At 35.8% G+C, this 27,500-nt stretch overlaps 1 protein-coding gene across 1 annotated transcript; it reads left to right on the top strand.

Annotated features, from left to right (window-relative positions):
• Positions 1-4,629: 4,629 nt before the first annotated feature.
• On the top strand, positions 4,630-7,088 carry LOC127123569 (elongation factor 1-alpha-like). Its single transcript, NM_001427569.1, has 3 exons — positions 4,630-4,715; positions 5,501-5,972; positions 6,071-7,088. The coding sequence occupies exons 2-3, from the start codon at positions 5,511-5,513 to the stop codon at positions 6,950-6,952; spliced, it is 1,344 nt and encodes a 447-aa protein (NP_001414498.1). The 5' UTR covers positions 4,630-4,715; positions 5,501-5,510; the 3' UTR covers positions 6,953-7,088.
• The last annotated feature ends 20,412 nt before the right edge of the window (positions 7,089-27,500 follow it).

Below are 27,500 nucleotides of genomic sequence, written 5' to 3' on the forward strand. Positions count from 1 at the left end.
GCTGCGGCTTGAAGATATCTCATAGCTGGGTATGATGTTAGCATTGACAAGTCCATAGTGTTCTTGAGAATTAACAAGCTGATTTTCATGCAGTGTTTTATTATTTTCCAACTCATAGTGATGCAACATTTGGGAATTAGCCAATTGTCTGAGGGACAATGCCTATGAATAGAACTATATTTTTTGGTATAACTCCTTAGCGAGATCTTTATCATTGACCGCAAAGTCAAGAAGCTCTAGCAGAAATGATCTGCCAGAATCTAATGCTGCCATACAATCTACGTCTTCATTTGGTGATTCCACCATACAGGCCAAGTCTGCCAACTTGTAAAACAGAACAGCAACCGATACACATGCATACAACTCTGTTATTAATAAATGCTTCTGTCAGCTCAGGATCAGGGCTCCTAGCTAATAAAGAGACTTCCAGCCTTGCATCATTATTGTCAGCTAGTTCACCTTCAAAATCCTCATCAAATGCAACTGAACCGTATAGGGAGAGCAGTTTAAGCTCTTTCAAATAAAACTTTATAATTATAGGATTTAAGAGCCATAACCCTGTTAAGTGCAACGCTGCAAGTCGAATTGTCCGAGGACTCTTTCTGCCTTCCTCAAGAAGATTTTCAATAAACCATTTCAGTGGCCCTGGTGCATTGTCTCTTTGATGCATGCTCTCATCATTAAATAATAAAGGATGTAAAACAGATGACAAAAGAGCAGCAATCGAAGCAACTCTTCGCTTGTTGTAATTTATATGTAATATCCAAGATGAATGCACCAAATTCCAAATAACCTGTGCATCTATCACATGACTACAGGAAACAACTGCACTTGGTGTCACTTTGGCAACTAGCTCAAATAACATTCTGAGTGATCTCAGCATGGATAAAACAGAACTTCCTCCAGCATTTTCAAGGCTCTCAACAAGATCACCAAAAATGCATCTCAGAGTGTCATCTGAGAAGAAAGTGTAGTTTTCCTCCAAATGAATCCCATTTTTGAGAGCATGAGAAGGAATTGACAGCAAAGATTCTAGGCATGCCCACTTCATATCCAACAAAATAGCCCTTCGAGATCTTGCCAAAATTCCGGCTCCTAGGAGATCATTTGACGCTCACGAAAAAGGAGTACCATATTAGAGGAACAAAATCATGAGGGATAAATAATGAATGAAATGATGATACGAATATCGGGGTCAAAATCAGGGTGTGACAGGAACTATGAGGATGAAAACTATTTTAATGTTGAATGGGACTATCCATTTATACGTTGTGCATCCACTATCACAACTTGAAATTATTGAGGAGCCAATACTTTCTCTATAATACAATGTTGTATGACCCAATGATTAAGATGAAGATGTCGATTGTGTGCAAGAGGCAAACATGAAAGTCAATTATGTGGAAGAAATGGGCATTGAATTAAGAAAGAGTAATGTAGAAAAAAAGGTTGAGAATTAGGAAGTAAATCTGAATGAAGGGCCCACCATTGTGTTGGAAGATGTTGTAGATGATGTAGTCAATGAGAATGAGAGGGCCATTGTGTTGGAAGATTTTATGGGTAAAAAACAATTGGATGAATTTAATGGTTGTTTCTTGAAGGGTTATTATGAGGGTCAAATACTTGGAGCAATTGGAAGGGGCACAGATGATCAAATGATGCCAATTGTATTTACTGTTGTAGAAGGAGAAACAAAAGATTCATGGAGTTGGTTTCTAGAATTATTGATAACTGACTTAAGAGGTTCAATATTATGCAAGACTTGCACATTCATCCGTGATCAACAAAAGGTAACATATGTTGTATTATTTGAAGTTAATTTGATTATTTGAGCTAAATTGTAATTTTTGTTAAATGTAGAGACTATTACCAACGATTGATGAATTGCACCATGAAGTGGACCAAAAATTTGGTGTCAGGTAATTACATTTATGTGCCCAAAAATTGAATTCTAATTTAAAAATGCCTTCTGGTTTAACACGGATTTAGTCCCTAGCCTTTTTTAATTGGTTTCAATTTAGTTAACTATTGGCCATGCACATTTTATAGACATTGTACAACAATTTCAATAAGAAGTATCCAAGCATTAAGCTGAAAGAACTGATGTTGAAGGATGATACTTCTAGTTATGTCAATGCATGAGAAAAAAACATAATTAAAATAAAGGAAATAAATAAGGATGCATTTAAGTACTTGATGTAGACTCCACCAAGTTTTTGAAGCAAATTTAGGTTTAACACCACTCCAAGGTGTGATACTTTGGTGAACAATATGTCAGAGGCATTCAACTTAGTTTTGTTACAGATATGGCCAAACCAATTGTCACAATGATTGAAGAGACCAAAGTTTATCTTATGTTGAGGTGAGAGTCAAATAGGCAGAAGATTTCCAAATATGAAGGTCAAATTCTACCAAATATCAAGAGAATGATAACAAGTGAATCATAAAAAAACTAACAATTGTATAATTAGGTAATGAGTGTTGAGTTTTATTATGTTTTACAGTTGGATATGAAACAGGTTTTTTCCTGTGTTTTACATTTGTTATGATTTTTTATTACAGACATGCAGATGAGTACATTATGAGGCTAGACATATCTTATGTAATGAAGATAAATATATTGCGAGTTTGTCAAAAAGGAACTCTCTTATACGAGATGGATGCTGATAGGGTTGCCATTCTGTCATGCAATATCATGCATGAAAGATCAACATTTGGGAATTGAAGAATTTGTGTCTGAATGCTATAAAAGGGACTGTCGTGAGGCTTGCTATGCAGTTGTTATATATCTAGTGAATGGGAAAACCCTGTGGTCTAAATTATAGTATGTTGATTTACAACAATCACCAATCAAAAAACAACCCGTAAGGCCAAAGAAGAAAAGGAACAAGGATGTTGCATAAATTACGAGAGACGAGACAAGATGGTGAATTTTAGAATCAAGTGCAGTAGGTGTCACGTGGTTGGACACAACAAATCTACTTGCAAATTGCCAGTTACCTAAAAAACAAGTTTGCCTGCACCAAGTCAGACACCAAGTTAGCCTGCACTAAATTTGGAACCAAGTCTCCATGCACCAAATCAAAGACAAAGCCAGTCTGCATAAACTTAGCTTGCACCTACTCAACTTGAACCAACTCCATTATGATTTTATGTCACACTTTTGCTATAGTTTTTGTCATGCTTTTTGTATTGGTGTTTGTGTACACTTTTTGAATTAGTGTCTGTGAACACAAACAATTACAACATTATGGTTTTAAGGTTGCATTTTATGGTTTTATGGTTTCAATGTCAACACGGTTCAATGTAACAAGATTATATTTGTAATCATGTTAATGCAACCAACTTTGTTTACTTCGATATTATTCTCATGACAAATACCAACTTTGTATCATATTTGGTCTGATAAATGACTTACCACAATACATGAAGAATTTACTCCATGTCACCAAACATAACATGTCTAATAAATAATATAATTGATTCCTTTAGTTACTTTAATGTTTTAATTTAGTCCCTTATTTATTAAACGGAACATTTTGAGTCCCTAAACTAATAAGTTTTGTTTCAAAACGATTTATTAATTGCAATTTTTCTCAAAATAGCACATAACACAAATTATGCTATAGTAGAGTAAAACATTAACACATATTTTATGGATTTCAAACAAACCTAAAATTTATATAACAAACACATGAATTACATATATTTCAACCAACGCATATGATCAACTAACCCTATTTGAAATACATTGTTAAAAACACTCCATTCAACCCTAAACTAAAAATGCTAAATACATGACATTTTCAACATTCCTCTTGTGTGGACAACCTCAGTCTTTAACTTGAAAAATTTATTCTTTTGCCTTTCAATCTTCAAATTCCATCCATCAACAATTTCATCACATAACCACTTGAAAAAATTACATTCCTTTTCCATTTGATTTATGTAATTCTACAACTCTATAACTTTTTTCTAACATTCACAATGTTCATATATGTAACTATAAGAAGAACACACCCCTCGTGGCAAAAATACTCCCTCTTCTTGTTTTTTTTAGCACAAATCCAAATATCCCATAATTACCGAAACAATGTAACATTTGAACATAAATTTTGAAATTATGAAAAAAAATAGTAGAATATTGATATAAGATATTTGTTGAGTTAGGAATTTAAATTTTGCCTTGGAGTCATGCTACATCATCCTACATTAATATATTTTTTTCAAAATTTAAACAAAAAAAATTAAATTGGCTAACAAAATTAAGATTAACTTAAAATTAACTTAATACTTCGCCACTAATTAATTCTTAGTAAATTCAATTCAAAATTTTGTAGTTGCTTAATAGATATGGAACTCGAAATCTTTCATATGAAAAAACTCACTAAAGCATATTCTCACGCGTACAGACGGCGTGTGACTTCAAACTCCAAGAAGGACCTAGAAGAAAATCCACGAGAGAAATACAGTGTACACACGTATTTCCTTATGAGGGTGAAAAAACGCAACGTTCAAATAAACAAACCGAGGGCATTTCAGGAAATTCATAAGAAAACCAAGGATAATATTGGAATATAAAAAATATTTTTCTCACTATAAAAAAACTTGAACCCTAGTTATTTCATTACCACTCTTTACTTGTTCTTAAATAGCTCAGTCACTCTGCGGCTGAGGATTCCGAACGAGTTTTCTTCGATTTCATTTCTGCTGAGGTAAAATTCTTCGATTCATTTCTCTTTGATTCGATCTATTGTGTTTATTTGCTGTAGTATCATATGTATGATTTTGTTAGGTTAGTTTGATTTTGGTTAATTTTGTTTAGTGTTTGAGAAATTTGTATTTTGAACGAGTCGATTTGTGTTCGTAATCTATGATTTAATTTAGCTAATTGAGTCGATTGGTTTTCTGTATGTATAGATCTGATGAATTTTGGTTCAAATCAAGTAATTTGATTTTGAAAGTTATGAACTTTTTGTGTTATGGTTGTTTAATTATGGATCTGTTAAAGATTAGACTCTGATTCAATTGATGATTGTTTAATTGATGAAAATGATATTTTTTTTGATGGAGATTTGATTGTCTCTTTCTGATACTTTAAGCAGTGGCATATTTTACCTTCAAAATTTTTTATTTTCTATTACTCGTTTTTATATGCTATAACACGAGTTGTTGATATGTTTCGAAATTTTTAAAGTTGTTTATTTTGAGTTAATTTTTCTGATTAATTGGTTAGTTTGGAGGTAAGACTCTTATTTAATCAGGGTTTGTTTTGGTTTGTTTATGATGCAATGTTTTGATTTAACTGTTTTATTAGATCTTATTTGTGTATCTGGTTTTGAATTTGTTGCTGTTGATTTCTAGCTTATTAGTTTTGAACTTCATAACATGTTCAATTGCTGTTCTTTAGTTAATATGATTTATTAGTTATGACCATGTTGAATTGCTGTTCTTTTTGCTTATTAGTTCTGACTTTTGAATTTCTTTTTGTGAATTGCAGTTAAGACATCATGGGAAAGGAAAAGGTTCATATCAACATTGTCGTCATTGGACATGTCGACTCAGGAAAATCAACCACCACTGGTCACTTGATCTACAAGCTAGGAGGTATTGACAAGCGTGTGATTGAGAGATTTGAGAAGGAAGCAGCTGAGATGAACAAGCGTTCATTCAAGTATGCATGGGTTCTTGACAAGCTTAAGGCTGAGCGTGAAAGAGGTATCACCATTGATATTGCCTTGTGGAAATTTGAGACCACCAAGTACTACTGCACAGTCATTGATGCTCCTGGACATCGTGACTTTATCAAGAACATGATTACTGGAACCTCCCAGGCCGATTGTGCTGTCCTTATCATTGATTCCACCACTGGTGGTTTTGAGGCTGGTATCTCTAAGGATGGACAGACCCGTGAGCATGCTCTTCTTGCTTTTACTCTTGGAGTGAAGCAGATGATCTGTTGTTGTAACAAGGTAAATTTGTAGGGATTCTTTATTCATGCATATACATTATTACTGTTTGTTGATTTGAGTTTCCAGATTCTAACTTAGGTTTCCATCTTTTGTTTCAGATGGATGCTACCACCCCTAAGTACTCCAAGGGCAGGTATGAGGAAATTGTGAAGGAAGTTTCTTCCTACTTGAAGAAGGTTGGTTACAACCCAGACAAAATTCCTTTCGTTCCCATCTCTGGTTTTGAGGGAGACAACATGATTGAGAGGTCCACCAACCTTGACTGGTACAAGGGACCAACTCTACTTGATGCTCTTGACAACATCAATGAGCCAAAGAGACCCTCGGACAAGCCCCTCAGGCTTCCATTGCAAGATGTTTACAAGATTGGTGGTATTGGAACTGTGCCAGTGGGACGTGTTGAAACTGGTGTTGTGAAGCCCGGTATGCTTGTGACTTTTGCTCCTACTGGTTTGACAACTGAGGTTAAGTCCGTTGAGATGCACCACGAGGCTCTCACCGAGGCTCTTCCAGGAGACAATGTCGGATTCAATGTTAAGAATGTTGCAGTGAAGGATCTCAAGCGTGGTTTTGTTGCATCCAACTCCAAGGATGACCCTGCCAAGGAAGCTGCCAACTTCACATCCCAGGTCATCATCATGAACCACCCTGGACAGATTGGAAATGGTTATGCACCAGTGCTCGATTGCCACACTTCTCACATTGCTGTGAAGTTTGCTGAACTTATCACCAAGATTGACAGGCGATCTGGTAAGGAGATTGAGAAGGAGCCCAAGTTTTTGAAGAATGGTGATGCCGGTATGGTTAAGATGATTCCAACCAAGCCCATGGTGGTGGAAACTTTTGCTGAGTATCCTCCTCTTGGTCGTTTTGCTGTGAGGGACATGAGACAAACGGTTGCTGTCGGAGTCATCAAGAGTGTGGAGAAGAAGGACCCAACTGGAGCCAAGGTCACCAAAGCTGCAGCCAAGAAGAAGTGATTTCACTCCATGGTTACTTCCTATGTTGTTTCTTTATAGTAGTTTATCATATTTTCAGAGTCTTAGTTTTTTGCTTTTCCGGTTTTGTTTTCCCTGTATTAACTTACAGAATTGGGTTCTTGATCGGCGATGGTACTGTTTTTCGTGTTAATTATGTTGGTATTGAGAACTTCATTTTCAAAAGGTAGCAGAGGTTTTATATCTTCAAATTGCTGCTGAGGGATGTTAAAGTTTAATTTAATTTATAAAAGAGTTTTGTTATGTCTACCCTTGTCTTCATGTTCTGTGTTAAATTCTGTTTTGTGTGTCAAATTCTGTTCAAAATGTTTGATTGGGCCTGCAATTTTGAATGGACGGTGAATATACATGTTTGGATGATGTTAGTTCAATTGTATTATTCCAGAACATTTCATGTTGAATTTTCCAAGAGTCTTATTTTCATGTTACAAGTTCCATGAAAGTATTTTAGATAGTATCAAGTCTTCGAGTAATAAGGATGGAGATACCAGGATCCCCTGCAGTCAGGGAGGCCTAAATTCACAATCAGATTAAGGAGTGACTGCAACTATTTTATAGGATCAACTATTTTTTCTATACCTCTACTCTACACCAAAAATGAGTGAGATTATCTCTACTGAATGGTGTGAAGAGATAAGATCAGGGAAAAATAAGAAATCTTAATAGGATAAAGGAATGATAGATTTAATAATCATTTAACACACTAGCTAACAGGCAATAAACTAACTATTATCTCTTCGGAAAATGTTAAAGATTTCGTATATATTTTTTAAAAAAAGTGTTTTTCAAATAACTATTATCTCTTCGGAAAATGTTAAAGATTTCGTATATATTTTTTTAAAAAAGTGTTTTTCAAATAACTATTATCTCTTCGGAAAATGTTATAGATTTCGTATATATTTTTTAAAAAAAGTGTTTCAAAATTCTCACATGAAGAATGACTAATCCTATTAGATTAAATTATCTCTAGAATTAACATATGTAGTATATGAGGTCTTATATAATGACTCTCTAATATTAATTATATAGTTTTGTTTATGTTTGATATTTTCTTCAGTCTTCTAATTATATAGTTTTATTTATGTTTAATATTTTCTCCCGTCTTCATAATTGGGAGAATTGATCTAGAGGATAATGAGATTTGAAAATAATTTGTTTATAGGACTTTGAGATTGTAATGATTGTTCCCATTGCATGGGGAATAATCTCATCCATTAGTATAGTTTCATGTGCTACAAGACCTTAGTCATAGCAATAAGAATATCTGAGAGGTTGTCTTGACAAAGTGAGTATCCTTGCGATTGAAGATTTTTAGTACCCGACACAATCATTACATCACTGTTTTACATCCAACATTACTTACTTGGACTAATGAAGAAGTTCAGTTATGCGACACCTTGAATAGGAGGTTGAGATCTTGAAGCTTTTGAAATCGGTGAGGTTAATCTTGAACCATTGTTGCTTATCTTTGATACGGTAGACCTAAGGGGTACCTGCATGGTTAATATTCAAACGCCCAAGTCAGTTAAGGTTCAAGATAATTATAATGAAAATGAAGATTATATATTATGTACTTGAATACTCTTTGTTAAGGCATATATATTAAAGAAGGACAATCATAACCCTATTCTTGTGAACAAACACTCCTGGTGTAGGATCACACAACCACAAAACGAGTTGCGTATCCTATTTTCCAGGCCCATTGGAAGAGCCGACCATTCTGAGGGATCACCAACCATAATTCCAACAACATCCATAGTAGTCTCATTGCTTAGAACATATGGAATGCCCATTATTTTTGTGTTTACCCAATTGTACTCCATCACTTGTGAGCTAGAGAGAGAAAATTTAATTTATGTATGTGCTAGAGAAATGTGTAGCACTCCAACTTTTAAATACATTATTTTATTTAATTATTGGTGTATTTTATCCATCATACTTGAATTTTAGTGTTTTTAAATGTGTAAGGGCATTTTGGTAATTTATTAATTACCGAGATTATGAGATTTGAGAGCAGAAAAACAAAAATATTATTATTTGAATTATTGTAGATAATTAGATATATTTAATAATTTCGTAATAAGTTGAAATAGTAGAAAATATAAAAACCTTGTCTAAATCATTATTTGAATTAAATATTTGTTTAAATTAAATATTAATTTAATTTAAATAAATAAATAGGAAAATTGAGTCATTTGTGTGAATGGAGGAAAGTACAAGGTGAGAGGAGAAAAGTTGGGAATAGGTCGAGCAAAAACTATAATTTTAAGAAATAATTACAACCCATATAAATTCTAAAAGTTGGGAGAAACTAGGTTTTAGAAATCTTTTACAGTGCGTAAAAAGAAGAGGCAAGAAGAACAAATGGTTTTTGGGAAGAAGTGTTAGGTTTGAGAAGAGGAATTCATATGAGTTGTTAGAATCATCATCGTTGCTGGAAATCTAAGGTAATAAGGGGGGATGATCTGCTTATGGGTGACTTAGCCTTGGGGTTTATGTTGTTTTCTCTGATTTTCCCTTTTTCTTAAGATCTGTGTAAATTGACCAAATAAGGCTTGGGTAAAACCTTATTGATACGACTAATTGAAATGTTTTTCTATATGATTGCTCTGAGACCCTAAAAGGGGATTTGAGATATATCCCATGTGGCCTCTATAAGTGTCGTTGTTTGTAGGTTTGTAAGCTTATTGTTGATGATTATGATATCGTATGAATTATTTTGCTTGTCTGATTGATTGCTTATGTAAATTGGGATTTTCCCCCGGGATTTCGAACGACTTTGTTTGTGTCGTTTGATTTCCCAAATTGTGATGTTGATGCCCTTTCCTTGTTTTCCCTAATTTTTCCTAAATCGATCATTTTTCTGAAAATATTCCCAAATACAGTATTTTAATTTTTCTTATGAAAAATTAAAATTTGGACATAAACTAAAAATCAGAATTTTAAAAAATCAAAAATCGGTTATGGGGGGAGTCGGGGTGCGCGGGGTGGGGGGAGGGGTCGGTCGCGCGACGGATATCGGGCTGCAGCGGTGGGTGTTCGATTTCAAGCGTTTTTCGGCAGTTTTCGAGTTCAAAAGTCTTTCAGTGATATTTTTAAGCAACTTTTGATGTTAGAGCCTCTTTGGTGACCTTAAGGCCACTTTTGAATGAATTGGGAAAAATTCCTTGATTCCATTCTTAATAGAATTATCACTTATGAAGTTAAACCATTAGAGTAATTGGATACTTTAGAGTAGTTTTAGGGTACTCGAGAGTTATTTTTTAGAATTATGAGTTTTAAGGCATTATGAGTTCCCTGAAAGATATTGACGAGTTAAGGGTTTGGGGCAATAACATAACTTTTCCCTTTTTAATGCAAAATGATTAAAATCATTTTAAAAAACATATTTTTGAGTATAGTAATCCATATGGATTACAACAACGACCTTAATTGCGATTTTGAGTATAGTAATAGAGAGGAATTACAGTGACGACATTGATTGACGATTTTAAGTATAACAATTCAGAGGGATTACAGAGATGGCATGTGATTGGCGACATATAGGTTCAAGAGTGGAACCTGTTTGATGATGTTTTGATATCTGTGATGTTATAATTCTATGATGTTGCATGTTTATATTGTTCATGACCATGCATTCATTATATGATGTTATAGTCCTATTTATACATGACAGATTGTGTAAAATTCAGGAGGCCAAATACGTGCGAAAAAGGTTATGTTGTGTGTTGCTCGTGTAAACAAATGAGTTGTCCTTTTTAGTATCAATTATATTAGGAACTTTCTCCATAAATTCTGGAATTTAAGGGATTGCTTTGGAATTAGAATACGTGTGAGGTGTGTGAGTGTTGCTTGAATTTCCATGGGATTAATTTTGTTAGAGAATAAATCCTTCTTATGTCATGTGGGGACCAATTGTCCGTTCCTCAATTTGTTACGAGTGAACCGAATTATTTGTCTATAGTGAGTAAGAATTTTTCCTGAAAATTATGTGGTCCAATGAGATTTCATGATTTCACTTATGCTTTTTTCACTACAGTGCCGTCTTTTTCATATGCAAACTTAATCATAAGGACTTTATATGAATTGTTTTTGGTTGTGGTATCATTTTCATTTTTGCCGTAAACTGCTTATGATCCCAGGGGTATTGTATGTTTGGCCATATAACAAGTTTCAACCTACTTTTATCCTTGTCATGATGCATCCTTGTTAACATTTCGCTTGATGAAGTAACATGTGTTTGATGTTTTTTAGGCAAAAAAAAAAATGGGGACGCACATAATTTAATATCGAGCACCTCAATGGATGGAGAACATGGTTCGAAAGTTGTTCAATGGTCCTTCACTCTTAGTTTAGGTTTTCATTTTGTAAACTCCCTTTTAGGATTCTAATTTGTAACAATACCATGCTAGGACTTTAAGTTTGAGAATTGTTAGAACAAGATTTTTATTCTGCAATGTATCTCTAAGTTTTAATGATAACAAAGAATGAAACAATTTGGTACCCTAACAGTTTTCTTAAGTGTGCAGGATTCTAAGTTGAAATGACTCTGATAAGTCACCTTCAAATTCTTAAGAAACAAATATTTGGCATCTGAAGTAGTCCATAAGCGTTGGCCCAACACAAAGAAAAAATTACATCTAACTATGAATAGAATGCATTTAAGGAGCAATCACCTGAAGAATCTGATTCTAAAGTTCAGGCTCTGATGATTTGATTTCAAGAACTCTATATGAAGACTCTATAAGATATATCTGAAGACTCTGATCATGCTCACCTCACTCTGACACATGCTTAGAAACACGCCATCAGATGTCACATGGTTAGAAACTTAAGTTGGAAGCATTCAAATTATAGTATAATCCTTTTAAGGAAACAATTGATTATGCTCCTAGTCTGCTATGGAAAGGATAAGGAATTTACTACATTTATCTCCCACAGTTAGCACGAAATCCTTATTGATTTCCCCCCAACGGTATTATCTCAAGTGATATATAAGAGCCTCTTCACAACTTGCTAAAATATACAACTTTGATACAACAACTTTATCATACAACTTTTTCACCACTCTTACGAAAAATAACTCACGCTCTGTATACACTGATTAATTCTTCACCATTATTGTTGTAAGAAAAAGTTTCCATACAAGAGTTGATGCTCAATATTGTGTGGTTATCTTTCCTTGTTCTTAAATTGTGTCTCTACTTCTTATCTAGAAGCATTTAGCAAAACACCTTGTAATTCTTGTAACCGTTTTTGATTCCTCAAGTGACCTGTTTAGGTCTGTAGACTTGAGAGGGATAAGAGGTCGTTGAACCCTTAGACAAACTTTGTAATCTGTTGAGATTAGTGGATTAAGTCCTTGTTGAAGGCGAAATCACCTTGGCCGGGTGGACTAGAGTAGCTTGATTTTCAAGCAAACCAGGATAAATCGTTTGTGTTGTTATTATTTCTTCTTTGCGTGTGTTGTTACAAAAATATTTTAATTCATGTGAAAACAATTCAACCCCCCTTATTTTTTTTCTCTACCTTCAATTGGTATCAGAGCTTCGGCTCTACTATTGATTTTTGAATAAAACACTTAACCGTATAGAGAGACCCGAGGTGAGAAAAACTTCATGGCCAACACAAATGAAAGAGATAGCTACAACTCAAAACCTCCTATTTTTTATGGAGAAAAATTTGACTACTGGAAGGATAGAATTGAGAGTTTCTTCCTAAGCTACGATGCGTATATATGGGATATGGTTACAAATGGTTATGAGCTACCCATCTCTGCAATTGGTATTCCTATTCCAAGAAGTAGATTGAGCGACGATCAGAAACGTGATTTCAAGAATCACCATAAAGCTAGAACTATTCTGTTAAACATTATTTCCTACAACGAGTACGAGAAGATAACCAACAGGAAAACAACCAAAGATATTTTTGACTCCTTGAAAATGACGCACGAAGGCAACAACCAAGTTAAAGAAACTAAGACTTTGGCCTTAATCTTGAAGTATGAAGCCTTTAGAATGGAAGTTAATGAAGTTGTTGAAGTGATGTTCTCAAGGTTCCAAACCTTGGTTGCAAGACTCAAGGTTCTGGACAAAGGGTATCCTACATCAGAACATGTTAAGAAGATAATCAGAAGTCTTCCTAAGAAGTGGAGACATATGGTTATTGCTCTGAAGCTGTCCAAGGATCTGAACATCATAAGTCTTGAAGAACTTATCATCTCTCTCAGAAGTCATGAAATAAAGCTAGAAGAAGATAAACCTCAGAAGAAGAGCAAATATGTTGCTCTAAAGTCAAGGACAAAAAAGAAGAAACCCAGAAGGAACAAAGCCTTTCAAACTAAAGAGGAAGAAGCCGATGACTATGAGAATGAAGATTCCGATGATGAAGAAGAATGATCTCTTCTTTCTAGAGGAATCACACAGCTCTAGAGAAAGAGACATAACAACTTCAAAAGGCCTAGACAGAAGGGAGACCGTCCAAATTCAACCTCTAGAGGTAGACCCAACAAGGAAGTAACATGTTATGAATGCAAAGAGTCTGGACACTATAGAAATGATTATCCAAAGCTAAAGAAGGATAGCTCCAGAAAAGAAAGCTTCAAGAAGAACTCATTCAAGGCAAAGAAGAAATGACTTATGGCAACACAGGACGACTCTGAATCTGAAGCTCCAGAATCTGATTATGAAGAGGAGCAAGAAAACGTAGCATTCATGGTCACTGCCTATGGTAGTTCATCTGAAACTGAGTATGACTTTGAAGAGTGTACATTGTAGATATCATATGCAGTAGAGTTGAAACACCAATCATGGTACCTGGACTTTGGATGCTCGCGACATATGACGGGAAGAAAGCATATGTTCCATGACCTGCAACTTAAAGATGCTGGTTTCATAGGCTTTGGAGGAAATCAGAAAGGAATAATTAGAGGATACGGGAACAGTTGGTAACAAATCTCTTACCTCTATTTTTGATGTTCTTTATGTTGAGGGATTAATGCATAATTTGTTATCCATAAGTCAATTAAGTGATAACGATTATGATATTATTTTTAATCAAAAAACATGCAAAGCTGTCAATTAGATAAATGGCACAATACTTTTCACTAGAAAGAGGAAGAACAAGCTTGATGTCTTTTAATGAAGAGCAATAAGTGTGGCATAGACGCTTGAGCCACATTAGCTTGAGGAGAATTTCTCAGCTAAACAAACTTGAGTTAGTCAGAGGCCTGCCTAAGCTGAAGATTTCTTCATATGCTCTTTGTGAAACATGTCAGAAATGGAAATTTTCTAAAACTACTTTCAAAACCAAAAAAATTGTTTCCACCTCCAGACCTCTGGAACTTCTACACATTGATCTTTTTGGAGTTGTTAAGACAACGTCAGTAAATGGTAAGAAGTATGGGCTTTTCATTATTGATGACTACAGTCGTTGGACATGAGTGAAATTTTTAAGGCACAAGAATGAGTCACATTCTGTGGTCACCAGTTTATGTTCAAAAGTGCAAAATGAATATGACTATAAGATTATCAGAGTCAGAAGTGATCATGGTGGCGAATTTGAAAACAAAATTTTTGAAGAACTTTTTGACTCTAATGGAATATACCATGATTTCTCCTGTCCTGGAACTCCATAACAAAATGGAGTTGTAGAAAGGAAGAATGAGACTCTCCAATAAATGGACAGAACCATGATCAATGAGACTAATGTGGCTAAGCACTTCTGGGCAGAAGATGTGAATACAACATGCTACATTCAGAATATAATCTATATCAGACCTATTATGGAGAAGACCCCTTATGAACTGTGCAAGGGAAGAAAACCTAACATTGAATTATTTTCATCCTTTTGGATGCTCTTGTTTTATTTTGAACACTAAAGACAATGTGAACAAGTTTGACTCTAAGGCACAAAAGTGTATTATGTTGGGATACTCAGAATATTCTAAAGGATATCGAGTATACAATACATAAACACAAATTGTGGAGGAATCAATTCATGTTAGATTTGATGACAAGCTTGACTCTGAAAAGTCAAAGCTAGTTGAGAAATTTGTAGATCTGGAGATCATGCTTGCAGGCTCTGGTGAAAAGACTAAAGGTTTTGAAGAAGCAGAAAGAGGAACTTCAGAAGCACTTGAACACACAATCAATCAGAAAAGACAAAGAAATAGGCAAAATGTTTATGAATAACTGATTATGGGAAATAAGGATGAACCTGTCAGAACAAGATCAACATTCAAAGATTCTGAAGAAACACTTATAGGACTAGTATATTTGATAGAGCCAACATCCTGTGAAAAAACTCTTCAAGATAAAGAATGGATTATGGCAATGAAATAAGAACTTGATCGGTTTTCCAGAAATGACGTTTGGGATCTTGTACCAAGACCCAAGGGAACGTATGTGATTGGAACTAAATGGGTTTACAAAAACAAGCTAAATGAAAAAGGTGAAGCCGTCAGAAACAAGGCACTGATGGTTTCACAAGGTTATAGTCAACAAGAAGGAATTGACTACAACGAAACCTCTGCTCCAATCGCGAGGTTAGAATCTATTCGTCTCCTTGTATCTTTTGTTGTTAATTATTCTATTAAATTATATCTAATGGACGTCAAAAGTGCGTTTTTGAATGATTACATTTTTGAAGAAGTGTATGTCCATCAACCTCCTGGATTTGAAAATTCAAAACTTCCAGAACATGTATTCAAACTTAAGAAATCTCTTTATAGTCTGAAACAAGCTCCTAGAGCTTGGTATGAAAGACTTAGTTCATTTCTTTTGGAAAATGATTTTATTAGAGGCAAAATGGACTCCACTCTCTTTTGAAAAAACATCCGAAATGATCTTATGATTTGTCATATTTATGTTGATGATATAATATTTGGTTCTGCTAACCCCTTTGTTTGCCAAGAATTCTCGGAGTTAATGCAGGCAGAATTTGAGATGAGCTTAATGCAAGAACTAAAGTTCTTCCTGGGCATTCAAATCAATAAACATCATAAGCCACGCATGTTTATCAAAGAAAATACATAAAAGATCTTATGAAGAAATTTGACATGTCAGAAAGTAAGCCAGCCAAGACTCTCATGCATCCTACTTGCATTATGGAGAAGGAAAAGGTAAGTCAAAAGGTTTGTCAAAAACTCTATCGGGGTATGATATGATCTCTCCTTTATCTGACTGCTTCTCATCCTGATATATTATTCAACGTATGCTTGTGTGCTAGATTTCAGTAAGATCCAAGGGAATCTCACTTAACTATTGTTAAGAGAAAAGTTAGGTATCTTAAAGGAACACTTAATCTTGGCTTGATGTATAAGAAAACATCAGAGTACAGACTTTCTGGGTATTGTGGTGCAGATTATGCTGGAGATAGGTTAGAATGCAAAATCACATCTGGGAACTATCAGTTTTGGGGAGGAAACCTCATCTCATGGGAAAGCAAAATACAATCAACCATTGCATCGTCAACTGCAGAAGCAAAATATATCTCAGCTTCACTTTGCAGCACCCAAATGCTTTGGATGAAGAATCAACTTGAAGACTTTCAGATCTATGAGAATAACATTCTTATCTTTTGTGATAATATTGTTGCTCTTTGCTTAAGTAAGAATCTAATTTTACATTCTAGAGCGAAGCATATAGAAATTAAACGCCACTTTATTAGTGATTATGTTCAGAAAGGGACAATTCTTTTAAAATTTTCAGATACAGACCATCAATGGGCTGATATCTTTACAAAATTCTTAGTTGCATATAGATTTCTCTTCATTATGAAAATTTCAAATATGGCAGATTGCCCAAAATGACTTTGAACCTGTGCTTCTCATTTCTAATGTAAAATTAGACTCTAACTCAAGCATATGATGTCTATCTGACTATGATACTTCTACAAGTTAGCAGGTATCTTTATCAGAAACATCTTAAGTCAGAAACCTTTTGGTATTCTTGACTCCGAGTACATCAACATGTGGCCTCTCAAACGTGTGACTCTGGTTCCTCTAGACATTTGTCTAGCTCATAACTCAATGGAGAAACTATTGAGATCCCCTCGACCAGTGTACAAATCTTGAGATTAAAATCTCATCATTAGATGCATTTAATTTTCCCCATGATTGTCAAAACTCGTTTTTAGCAAAAATTAATTTTTGTGTTCCTTCTGAAGTTGCCGTTATTCCTTTATATACTCCCACGACTCCCACTATTCACACTTTCACCCTTCACTACTTACACAAACCCAAACCTCCAACTTTTCTCTGCAATCTCTCTTCATTTTTCTCTGAAACTTCATCATGAATGCTCGAGAATAATAAGTCTTCGCGTTCTCTCAAGAGATGAACGCCCAAGAACAACAAGTTGAATCCTCACAACAAGTCGCCTCCACTATTGCTCTTCAAACAACAACCTCTTATCAAGAACCTCATGTTCTTGATCGTCTAGCCCACATCAACTTGTCAACACCATTTGAACAATTGGAAGTTCTTTGTGAGTTGCTGGTGGATTTTGAAAACCTCAAAGAAACTGGTATGAATCTAACACCAGAATTGAAGAATCAGGGGTGACTCACCTACTTCAACCGTACCTATGGTCCCCATCTACACAAATCTGGTGAAAGAATTCTAGAGATTTGCTGACTACAATGATCATTATATTGTCTCTCATGTTTTGGGTATCAAGGTAGCAATAACTGAAAAGTCTAGTTAGGGGCAAAAGAATTTACAACATCAATCATAGGGCTAAGTACATGTCCCAGGAAATCATCCCCACCATATTTTCCCAGAACCCTGAAGGAAGAATATCCTTTAAGAATCAAGAGCTCCACAAGAATCCGAGGGTGTGGCTCAAGATAATTCTGGGATGCATCCATCACCGTCCATCATCCAGCTCTTTTGACTACGTCAACACAAATCAAAAGTGCATCCTCTATTGTTTGCACAAGGGTCTGAAGCTTAACCTACCATCTCGTATCTTCAAATACCTAAGAGATTCGATTAAAGATACTAAAAACAACATGAAGCCAAGGAACTACATTCCTCTGGGTAGGTTGATTTCAGATGTTCTGATTGAGAGTGATCTGGTGGATAATCTCATTCATTTGAATCTGATGGAAGACATCAGAGTAGATGTTAGGAATCCCCTTAATGGGAAAAATCTGAAAAGTATGGGACTGATTGACACGGTCCTTGTCAAACTTACCAGAAACACCTCCTGGGAGGATCTGAAGGACAAAAGAGAGAAAGCGGATGAGATGTACCTATTCACCAAGATTGATCCTTTAGAAGTCGTAGAATTTTATCTGAAAGATCTGGAAGCTCAAGGCTATGACATTTCTAGCTTCAACATGGATTGGCTCCCAGGTCATCCTCCAAACTTCTTGTAGAGAAAGAGAGAACCCTTTCAAAAGACGACTGTTCAAAAAAAGAAGATTCTCAAGCTGGGATATGTCGCATCTCGAAAAATACGATTCCTCGCGATGGTCGCAGAAAAAATTAGTTCGAACAAAGTCGCCACCGAACTTTATTTATCCCAATGAAGGAATAGGAAAATATTGATAAAACCTTTAAAAAACAGAATAATGGTCGTCGCAACTATATTTGAGTTCGGGAGTCGGTTACGCAAGAGGAAGGTATTAGCACCCCTCACGTCCGTTGTACTCAACGGGAACCTTCTAGTTTTATTTGCGATTTGAATGTTAGCTAATGTTGTTTGTTTTCTTCAAGTGATAAAAATATTGAAAAGAGAGATGGATGGAAACCTCAGAAGGGGAAAATGGAGGTTTTTTTATCAGTGTGCTTGACAAGATCTCGCAATCTCGTGCCTAGGGGTGTTCGCGGTGCGGTTTTGGCGGTTTTGGCGATAAAAATCATCCGAACCGCGAGAGAAAAAAGCATGCGGTTTGGTTTGGTTCGGTTGGCTTTTAGAAATAAAACCAAACCAAACCAAACCAAACCAATGCGGTTTGGGTTGGTTCGGTTGGTTCGGTTTTTTATAATATTTTTATTGTGTCATACATACACCTATAGAGAACAACATAACTTTGCATTTAGTCATTCATACATGACTAAATAACATCAAAACTCATCATATTTAGACAAAAATGTTTCATTCAATGTACAAAAAATTAGATTAGACAAAAGTGGAATAAAAAACATATATAAATAGTAGCATAAAATAATATCCAAGACATTCTAGTAAAACATAAAAAAACATATGAGATGAGAGATTAGAGAAGATGAAAAAAAGAACATAAGAGATGTGAGATTGAGAAGAAAGGTGCGATAAAAATATAATTAAAAGAGAAAATAGTAACATAAAAGATGAAAAAGAAATAACATAAGAGATGACTTATTAGAGTAGAATAGGTGAAACCTACATGGAAAAGAAGACGAGAAGAATGTGTGATACTACTATGAGAGATTTATGAAGGTTGAAATTGAAATCCTAAACGTGAGTAAGAGAAAATCGTTTGTAATTGTAAGGTTAAGGCATACTAGGTTTGATGTGGGATAAGTAAAATTTGGGTTGTAACATAATGCGGTTTGGTTTGGTTTAGTTCGGTTTGCAAAATACAAACCGCAAACCAAACCAAACCGTGCGGTTTTATTAAAAAATGACCCAAACGAATCCGAACCAAATGCGGTTTTTTGCGGTTTCGGTTTGGTTTGGTTTGGTTTGCGGTTTTCTATTGGGTTGGTTTGGTTTTGAACACCCCTACTCGTGCCTACGTATCCTTATGGTGCAATAAGGAAATCAGAGCATTCGTAGTTCGGGGAACTACAATTTGTTGGTGTCTTTTAATGAACGAGTGTTTAAATCGCGTTCTAAAGGCTAAACATCGGCTTGTCTACTCTCGACGGAGGCTTAAGCATTATTTTGTTATGCGGGTTAGAAAGGATTGAACAATGTTCTTTTTGAAAATAGTTTCGATCGCACGGGGCAAGGAAAGAGGTTTAGTAAGTTGGATGTGTTTTAATGAATAAGTGCTTAGATCACATCCTAGTAGTTAAACGTTGGCTTGTCTACTCTCGATGGAGGCTTAAGCGCTAGTTTGTGTACGCACTAAAAAGGATTAAGCAATGTTCTTTTGGAAGAGAGTTAAGTTGTTGGTCGCATGGGGGCGAGAAATTTAGGTTTAATATGTTTGGTATTTTGAAAGAAGAACGACAAAAGATTGAGCAATATGGTGCACACCAATTGTTCAATTCTTTCGAGGAATAACAAGGCGAACGCCTTTTACTCCCTTTTCGTTTAAATTTTTATTGAAAGTATGTTTCCGAAAATCGAATATGCGCGGTAGTGAGGCGTGGGCCTCCCACTTGCTTATTCAAGGAACAATAAGGCGTGCGCCACCTATTCCTTTGTCCAAGTTTATTTAAAGTGTTTTAATCGGAAGTCGATAATTTGAGCAATATGGCGAACGCCAATCATTCAATTATTTGAAAGATGTTGAGGCGAACGCCCCCTATTCTTTTTCATCCGAAGTTTAATTTGTAAAAATTATCTAGAAATTATATTTGATATGGGAAAATAATTTGAACTTGCACGATTAAGGTTTTAATTCGGAAGACGAAGAAATCGAACAATATGGCGAGCGTCAATCATTCAATTATGGTTAGACGAACGCCTCCCATCTTTTTTCTCCGAAGTTTAGAATTAAAAAAGTTTTAGAAATTATATTAATGAGAAGATGATTTGAATTTGAATTTGGTAAAGGTTTTAATCGAGTGAAAAGAATTCGATCAATGTGGCACACGCTAATCGCTTAAATTCTTGAGAGATGATGAAGCAGATGCTTCTCATGCTCCTTTTCATCCCAAGCTTTAGAATCAAAGAAATTTCTTTAGAAATTAAGTTGTTTAGAACTAAACTTTTAAATGAATCGCTTGGCATTTATCCAAGGTTTTGTTTATGAATAATATTGGAAGAACTTAATTTGAAAATGATTATGAAATTGTCATAGTGATTAATCAAAAAAACTATTAATTAGAAAAATTTGAATAAATCATTTAATTAATATGATTAAAATTAATTATCACAACTATTTAATTAAATCAAACACTCAAAGTAATTAAAATTAATTATTAAAATTAACTAACTTATTAAATTTTAATTAGCTAATATATATATATAGTTAGAAGGCTTAAAAATAGTTGAAGCCAATCAACATACAATATGCTCGATGGAAACACACAAATATACCCATTGGTATTTTCACTATGGACTTAAATGAAATGGAATAACGAATGAAAAACGGATAAGCACATGCAAGAAGTAATATTGCACGCAATTAGGATACACAAACGCTTAATCGAGACAATGGTGAATGCGCCATTGAAAATACTTAAACCGCCAAGCAAAGAGAAATTTGAATAACAACAAACTCTACGCAAAAGTCATACACGTAAAACAAATCAACAACCCAGTAAATGAAAAAAAAAAAACTAAAATAACAAGGTGGACCTTAAAGTCGTTACACCTCAAGAATTATGGACCATTTGATTCACGGATGGTGTTGATAATAATACTTACTAAAGAGGAATTTCCATTAAACCTCTAAGCTTGATTCACGGATGGTGTTGATAATAATACTTACTAAAGAGGAATTTCCATTAAACCTCTAAGCTCCCGGGTAGGTCGCAATTTTCATGTGTTCCTTGGTGGCGGACAGAGTTAACTTCAACGGTACTAATTGTAACACCCCAAACAGCTTTTAGGATTACCGACTGACCCCACAAACCAAAACGGGTCTTTTCAGCATGTTTTATCATCAATCACACGCTTCCCAGGAAATTTCCCAGAAGGTCACCCATCCAAATACTACTCCAAGTCAAGCACGCTTAACTATTGAGTTCTTATCTGTTAGGCTACCGAAAAGAAGATGCATCTTGTTGGTATAAGTAGTACCAATTAATTCTTATAAGCCTTCATTCAACCATGCAGTCTCATACCTGCATAGCCTCAGGATCCCTCTCATTTTATGTGAATTCGGTTTTTCCCCTAGAAGGGGCTAGGAGTGTCTCATTGTCATGCCTCATGCATCGACCACCACTCCATCACCCTCGGGTGTTACATGTAACCACTTGACCGGCAAAATAGCAAGTATACTATTTTTACCGATGTAGTAATAAGGAGTTTTATTCCCAAGTATCGATCTCAGGGATTGCGTAGGAAATACTTACTTTACTTCTGATTCTATTAGAACAAAAAGATAATGGTTTGGTTGGTTTGGGAATTTATAACAATAAACACAAAAAGCTAGTAAAAATAATTGATTAAGATGAAACATTCAAGGGTGAGTGGTTGATTTAACTAGTTATGAATTAAGTCAAGATTTCCTTAATACACATGAAACATTCAATCACCTAACCTCGGAATGTTCTTCCTTAAGTCCTTAAGGAAGAAACTATTAAACTACCAATTCTTACTCAAATGTTCATTCAATTAATCATTGGTTTTAATCATAAACAATATCAAGGTTTATGGCGATTTACAAAAGTTCCTAGTCCTAGGTGATGCAATTATAAACCCAATTGTGTGAAAACCCTAACAATCACAATCCTGTTATTGATAGTCATAGATCTATTTGTATTTGTCTGATACAAAAGCATAAGCACATCACACAATTGAATTGAAATTCGTAACATCGTAATAAGGAAATCAATAGTTAGAATTCATAACATCAGATCAAATCAGGACCACCCCCTAACATTGGGGGGTTTAGCCTCTCATAGTATTCAAAGAAATCATAGTGTGAAAATTAAACATTACAAAGAACTAGGAGATTTTGATCTTCAATGGTGGATGCCCTTGAATCTCTCCGTCTTCAAATCCTCCGTAGTAGCTATCTTTTCAGTGCAGTGTTTTCTTTCGTACGTCAAAAAGTGTCTTTCTCCTTCTCTCTCAAGTCTTCTAATAGCTTCAGATGGATTTTCTCCCAGCAAAAAGTCCAAAATACCCTTCATGAGCAGAATGGATCCACACGACAAAAAGTAAAGTTTCTCAGTCGCGCCCATCAACACGGGCCGTGTGGATTCACACGGGTGCCCGTGTGTGCTCTCCAACATTAGTATTTTCAGAGCAAGCTACAGAGGCATCAACACGGGCCATGTGGATTCACACGGGTGCCCGTGTTAACCCTCTGTTTTTCCTCCCTGAGCTCCATTTTCCTGACACACAACACGGGCCGTGTTGACCTGCTGTATCTTCATATTTTTGCCTTTCTGAGCATCCAACAATCAACTATTAGTCCTTTTAAACCTGTGCAACAACCTGTAACAATAACACTTCCAAATCGAAGCATAAAAGAGACTTTTTGACACAAACATGTAACAAAATGAAATGCGATAACAAACTAACAAAACATGATAAATGACTATGAAACAACTATAAACAACCACAAATCTTACCAAAGTGATGAAAATATGTCGGATCAAAGGTGGGAATTCAATGGAAATGGTGACCGATCACAACCCCAAACTTGTCTAATTGCTTGTCCTCAAGTGATGTATTGAGTCCAAACAAAGGTCACCCACGAATTCATGCTCCATAATGTAACCTTGTCCTTCACAACATGTGTTCTTCCTTTCCAATCAAGTTTCCGCTTTTCCCAACTCAGACTGTTCGCCACATTTTCACATCAGAAGCCTCGTTACCTGCAAGCTTTTTCACACACTCACAATATCTCTCATGGTTATGGTGTTTACACTCACACCACAACATGCAATACCAAACTCTTAAATTTGAATACATTCTAATTTCACTACAACAACAGATTCCACACACTTTATGAGGTCTTTTCGGTTGTAACGGGGCTTGGGTACGTGGGATAAACACAGAAATGGATAACAAATGGTTTTGAACTCGACATTCATGTTGTTTGATTTTCTCTCTTTTTTTCGTGCATAACTCATAACTCTGGGGTTTTATTCACTTTTGACTCTTTTCAACTCAATTCTTTGTGAGCATTTTTATAGATGTTAGAGTCTTAAGTCTCGGCAAGTGCATTTTTCTCTTTTTTTTATTTTTTATTTTTGGACATACACATATCTCTTCTTTTTGTGTTACTTATGGATTTCTTATTATGCACTTGCCTTTTCTTTCAATATTACCACCCCAAACTTAGCTTTTTGCACATCTTGTAACTCACAACAATCATGCCGAATAATGGAAAGAATGAATGATTAATGGTTAATATGGGGTTTATTACAAACAAAAAGGCTAAGGCTCAACGGGGTTCACGAAGGGTAAACATACAAAAAGGGTTGGCTAGAAAGGCTCTGGCTAAACAAACAACTTGCCTCAGTGTGTGTTGTCATGCTGTGAAGTGTCAAAAGAACATACGCAAAATCAGAGTGATAGAGTCATACCTGGATGAACTCTCATGATATTTAGTGTTTGGCCTTTGTATTCTCACCATGTTGGTTAAACTTACAAGCTCTGAAGCCTCCTAGTGTCATGTGGTTTCTTTTCCGATTCGGTTCTACCATACCGCTCTCTTGGTCTAGTGTCACCAAATTGTGTCAGACTTTTACTTTCTCATGGTTGCATCAACTTCCGGGGTACCTTAATAGAACAAGTATGAATGGTGTCTTTCATCCACTACAACCGATCCCGGATTCGTCCATAATTTCTCATCACTCTATACGCACAGGTAAACAATAAAAACAAACGATTAAGGAAAACATGAACAAAATGAAAACAAAATAAAACATGAAAGGAAAAACCCCCCACACCTGAACTAAACATTGACCTCAATGTTTAAATACAGATACAAAGGGGACTCACAACAACTACTGTTGTTTTACTGCACTTGTGTGGTTTCCTTCCATTTTGAAGTGTTTGTGAATGTGCCCTTCTAATTCTCCTCCTCCCCTACAACAAAATTTTATCACACACAAAGAAAAAGAAAAACGAAATAAATTAGAAATCAAACGTGTGGGTTGCCTCCCACGAAGCGCTTCGTTTAACGTCGCATGGCTCGACGGTTCATTTCCCTTATCATGGGGGGTATTTCAGGTTCAAAACCTTGTTGCACCTCTTGTCTATAACTCGGACGTTGTCTCTTTTATCAGTGTGGACTCCTTTGTGCCACAATTCCTTTTTAACCTTCCTTTCGATGTTAGGAATATTCCCGTTTAGGGTGGCTACTGGCAGTGGTGAGACTTTGATAGTATTCAATGTCCTAATTAAGCCTACTTGATACTGAGATTCTGTATCTTCCTCCATCTCCTGGTCTTCAATAGCATTCAATGTTATTTCCTTGTTGTGAACTTTCAGGGTTAACATGCACTCATCCATGTCGAGCTTGCATCGACTCGTCTTCATGAAAGGTCTACCCAGAATGATGGGTGCCTTATTGTCTTCAGGTATGTCTAGGATTACAAAATCGACTGGGAAAATCAAGTCCGCTATTGTTACCAGCACATCTTCAGCCATACCATAAGCATCTTTTCTTGAGTGATCCGCAAACTTAAGATTGGTCTTTATATCACTGATATTTCTAATACCTAGCCTGTGATAGATCGATAATGGCATCAGATTCACACTAGCTCCAGAATCTATTAGTACCTTTTTGAAGGTTCTTTCTTTGATTGTGCATGGTATTGTAACGGTTCCTGGATCCTTTTGTTTGTTAGGAATGTTCTGCTCCAGGGAGTTTGCATTATATTGTTCCTTACCGGATACCTATTCTTCAGTGGTTGGTTTCTTTTCAGCCATTACCTCTTCCACGAATTTCTTGTACATGGGCATCCTTTCAAGTACTTCAAACAAGGCCATATGACCCTCAATCCTTTTAAACATTGTCATGAATTTCTCCAAGTCCGACTCACTAGGTTCCTTCTTTGTCGTTCTCTGAGGGTAGGGCAACTTAATCACCAGTTTAGTTCCTTTTGTAGATTCTTCTTTAGTCGGCTCGCTCGGTGATGTAATTTTTTTCTTTTTAGCAGCCTTTTTCTCTGTCGTCGTGACAGTATTAACATTCTCCTGACCTCTCGGATTTTGAACTGTTTCACTTGGTAGATCACCTGGTGTTCGAGAACTTGCCAGTTGTTGGGCTATCTGCCCCAGCTGAACTTCGAGATTCTTTAGGGATACGGCGGTATTTTTCTGATTGTTTCTAGTATCTTCTTCAAATTGCCCATTTTAAGCTGCCATCTTTTCAATTGCAATCTCCCAATCTGCCTTCTTTGGGACTTGTTGTTGTTGTTGCTGCTGATATTGGTTTTGATATTGGCCTTGTACTTGCTGTTGCACATTCCCCTTCTGATCTTTCCACGCAAAGTTGGGATGATTCTTTCACCCCGGATTGTATGTGTTGGAGTAGGGATTGTTTTGCTTTAAAAACTTGATATCTTCTATCTGCTGTGGTGTTGCAAAGCAATGAACAGTATTGTATGGTCCATTACAAATGCCACACACATCGTTTGGTGCCTGTTGTACTTGAGCCACTTTCTGAGCACCTATGTTTAGTGCCTTCAACCTTTTCTCCACCTCTGTAGCAAATGCTTCTTCAATTTTTACCTGTTTGTTTGTTTCAAGCTTCAAATCAATTACTGCAGATTTGCTTGACACCCTATCATACAACTTCAAATTCTCATTTGAGGCAATTGCTTCAATTATCTTCTTCATACCGGTGGCTGTTGCAAAGTTAGCTGAGCCACCAGCTGCTGAATCAAGGATTTGTCTCGTTTGAATTCGAAGACCATTAACAAACATTTACATCTGCTCAGTTTCATCCATGTTGTGAGTAGGACAAGCCACTAGAATTCTCTTGAATCTTTTATAGGCATCTCCTAGTGACTCACCCTCCTTCTGCTTGAAGTTTAGGATCTCGTATCTTTTTCTCAGTGACACTGATGTAGGAAAATATTCATGCAAGAATGTTGTTTCCATCTCCTCCCATGTAGTGATACTGCCAGCAGGTAAGGAATAGAACCACTCTTCAGCTTCATCTGCTAAAGTGAATGGGAACATACGAAGCCTTATTGCTTCTTCGTTATGTCCAGGCATTTTCAGCGTTGTGCTCATAGTTAAAAACCTTTGGAGATGCTTGTTGGCATCTTCATTCACTCTTCCAGAAAAGGACCGCCTTTCGAGTTGATTAATTATGCTAGGATGCAGCTGAAATTATTCTACATTAACCGGTTGGTTTACAATTGTCATACGACCACCAGGAGTGTTGTTTCCACCATAGTCACCGAGAAGTCTCTCTGGTGGTGGTGGTTCTGCAGCCATGACCTCAGGAGTTGTTTTTGCGTCTGAATCTGAATTCTATGAGTGCACTGAAACAACTTCCTCCTCTGCTTTTTCTGCTAATTCCAGTTTTTCTCGCTTAGCTTGTCTCAGTCTAGCACGAAGAGTTCTTTCTGGATCTGCGTCAAAAGAAAAATCCGCTGAGGCCTTACCTCGCATAAACAAGTTAGATAAATATTAGAATTGAATAACAAGATTGTCACATATAAATTTTGGTTGACGAGCAACAAAATTTCAATAGAATAAAAATTAAAATAGGTATTTTGGCAATCCCC

Source organism: Lathyrus oleraceus, chromosome 1, assembly GCF_024323335.1.
Source record: "Lathyrus oleraceus cultivar Zhongwan6 chromosome 1, CAAS_Psat_ZW6_1.0, whole genome shotgun sequence".
In the NCBI taxonomy this organism is placed as follows: Eukaryota; Viridiplantae; Streptophyta; class Magnoliopsida; order Fabales; family Fabaceae; genus Lathyrus; species Lathyrus oleraceus.

Excerpts from the sequence above, each read along its gene's own strand:
- LOC127123569 (NM_001427569.1), top strand. The coding sequence starts at position 5,511 with ATGGGAAAGGAAAAGGTTCATATCAACATTGTCGTCATTGGACATGTC. Across the intron at positions 5,973-6,070 it reads TGATCTGTTGTTGTAACAAG|ATGGATGCTACCACCCCTAA; the intron begins GTAAATTTGTAG and ends CTTTTGTTTCAG.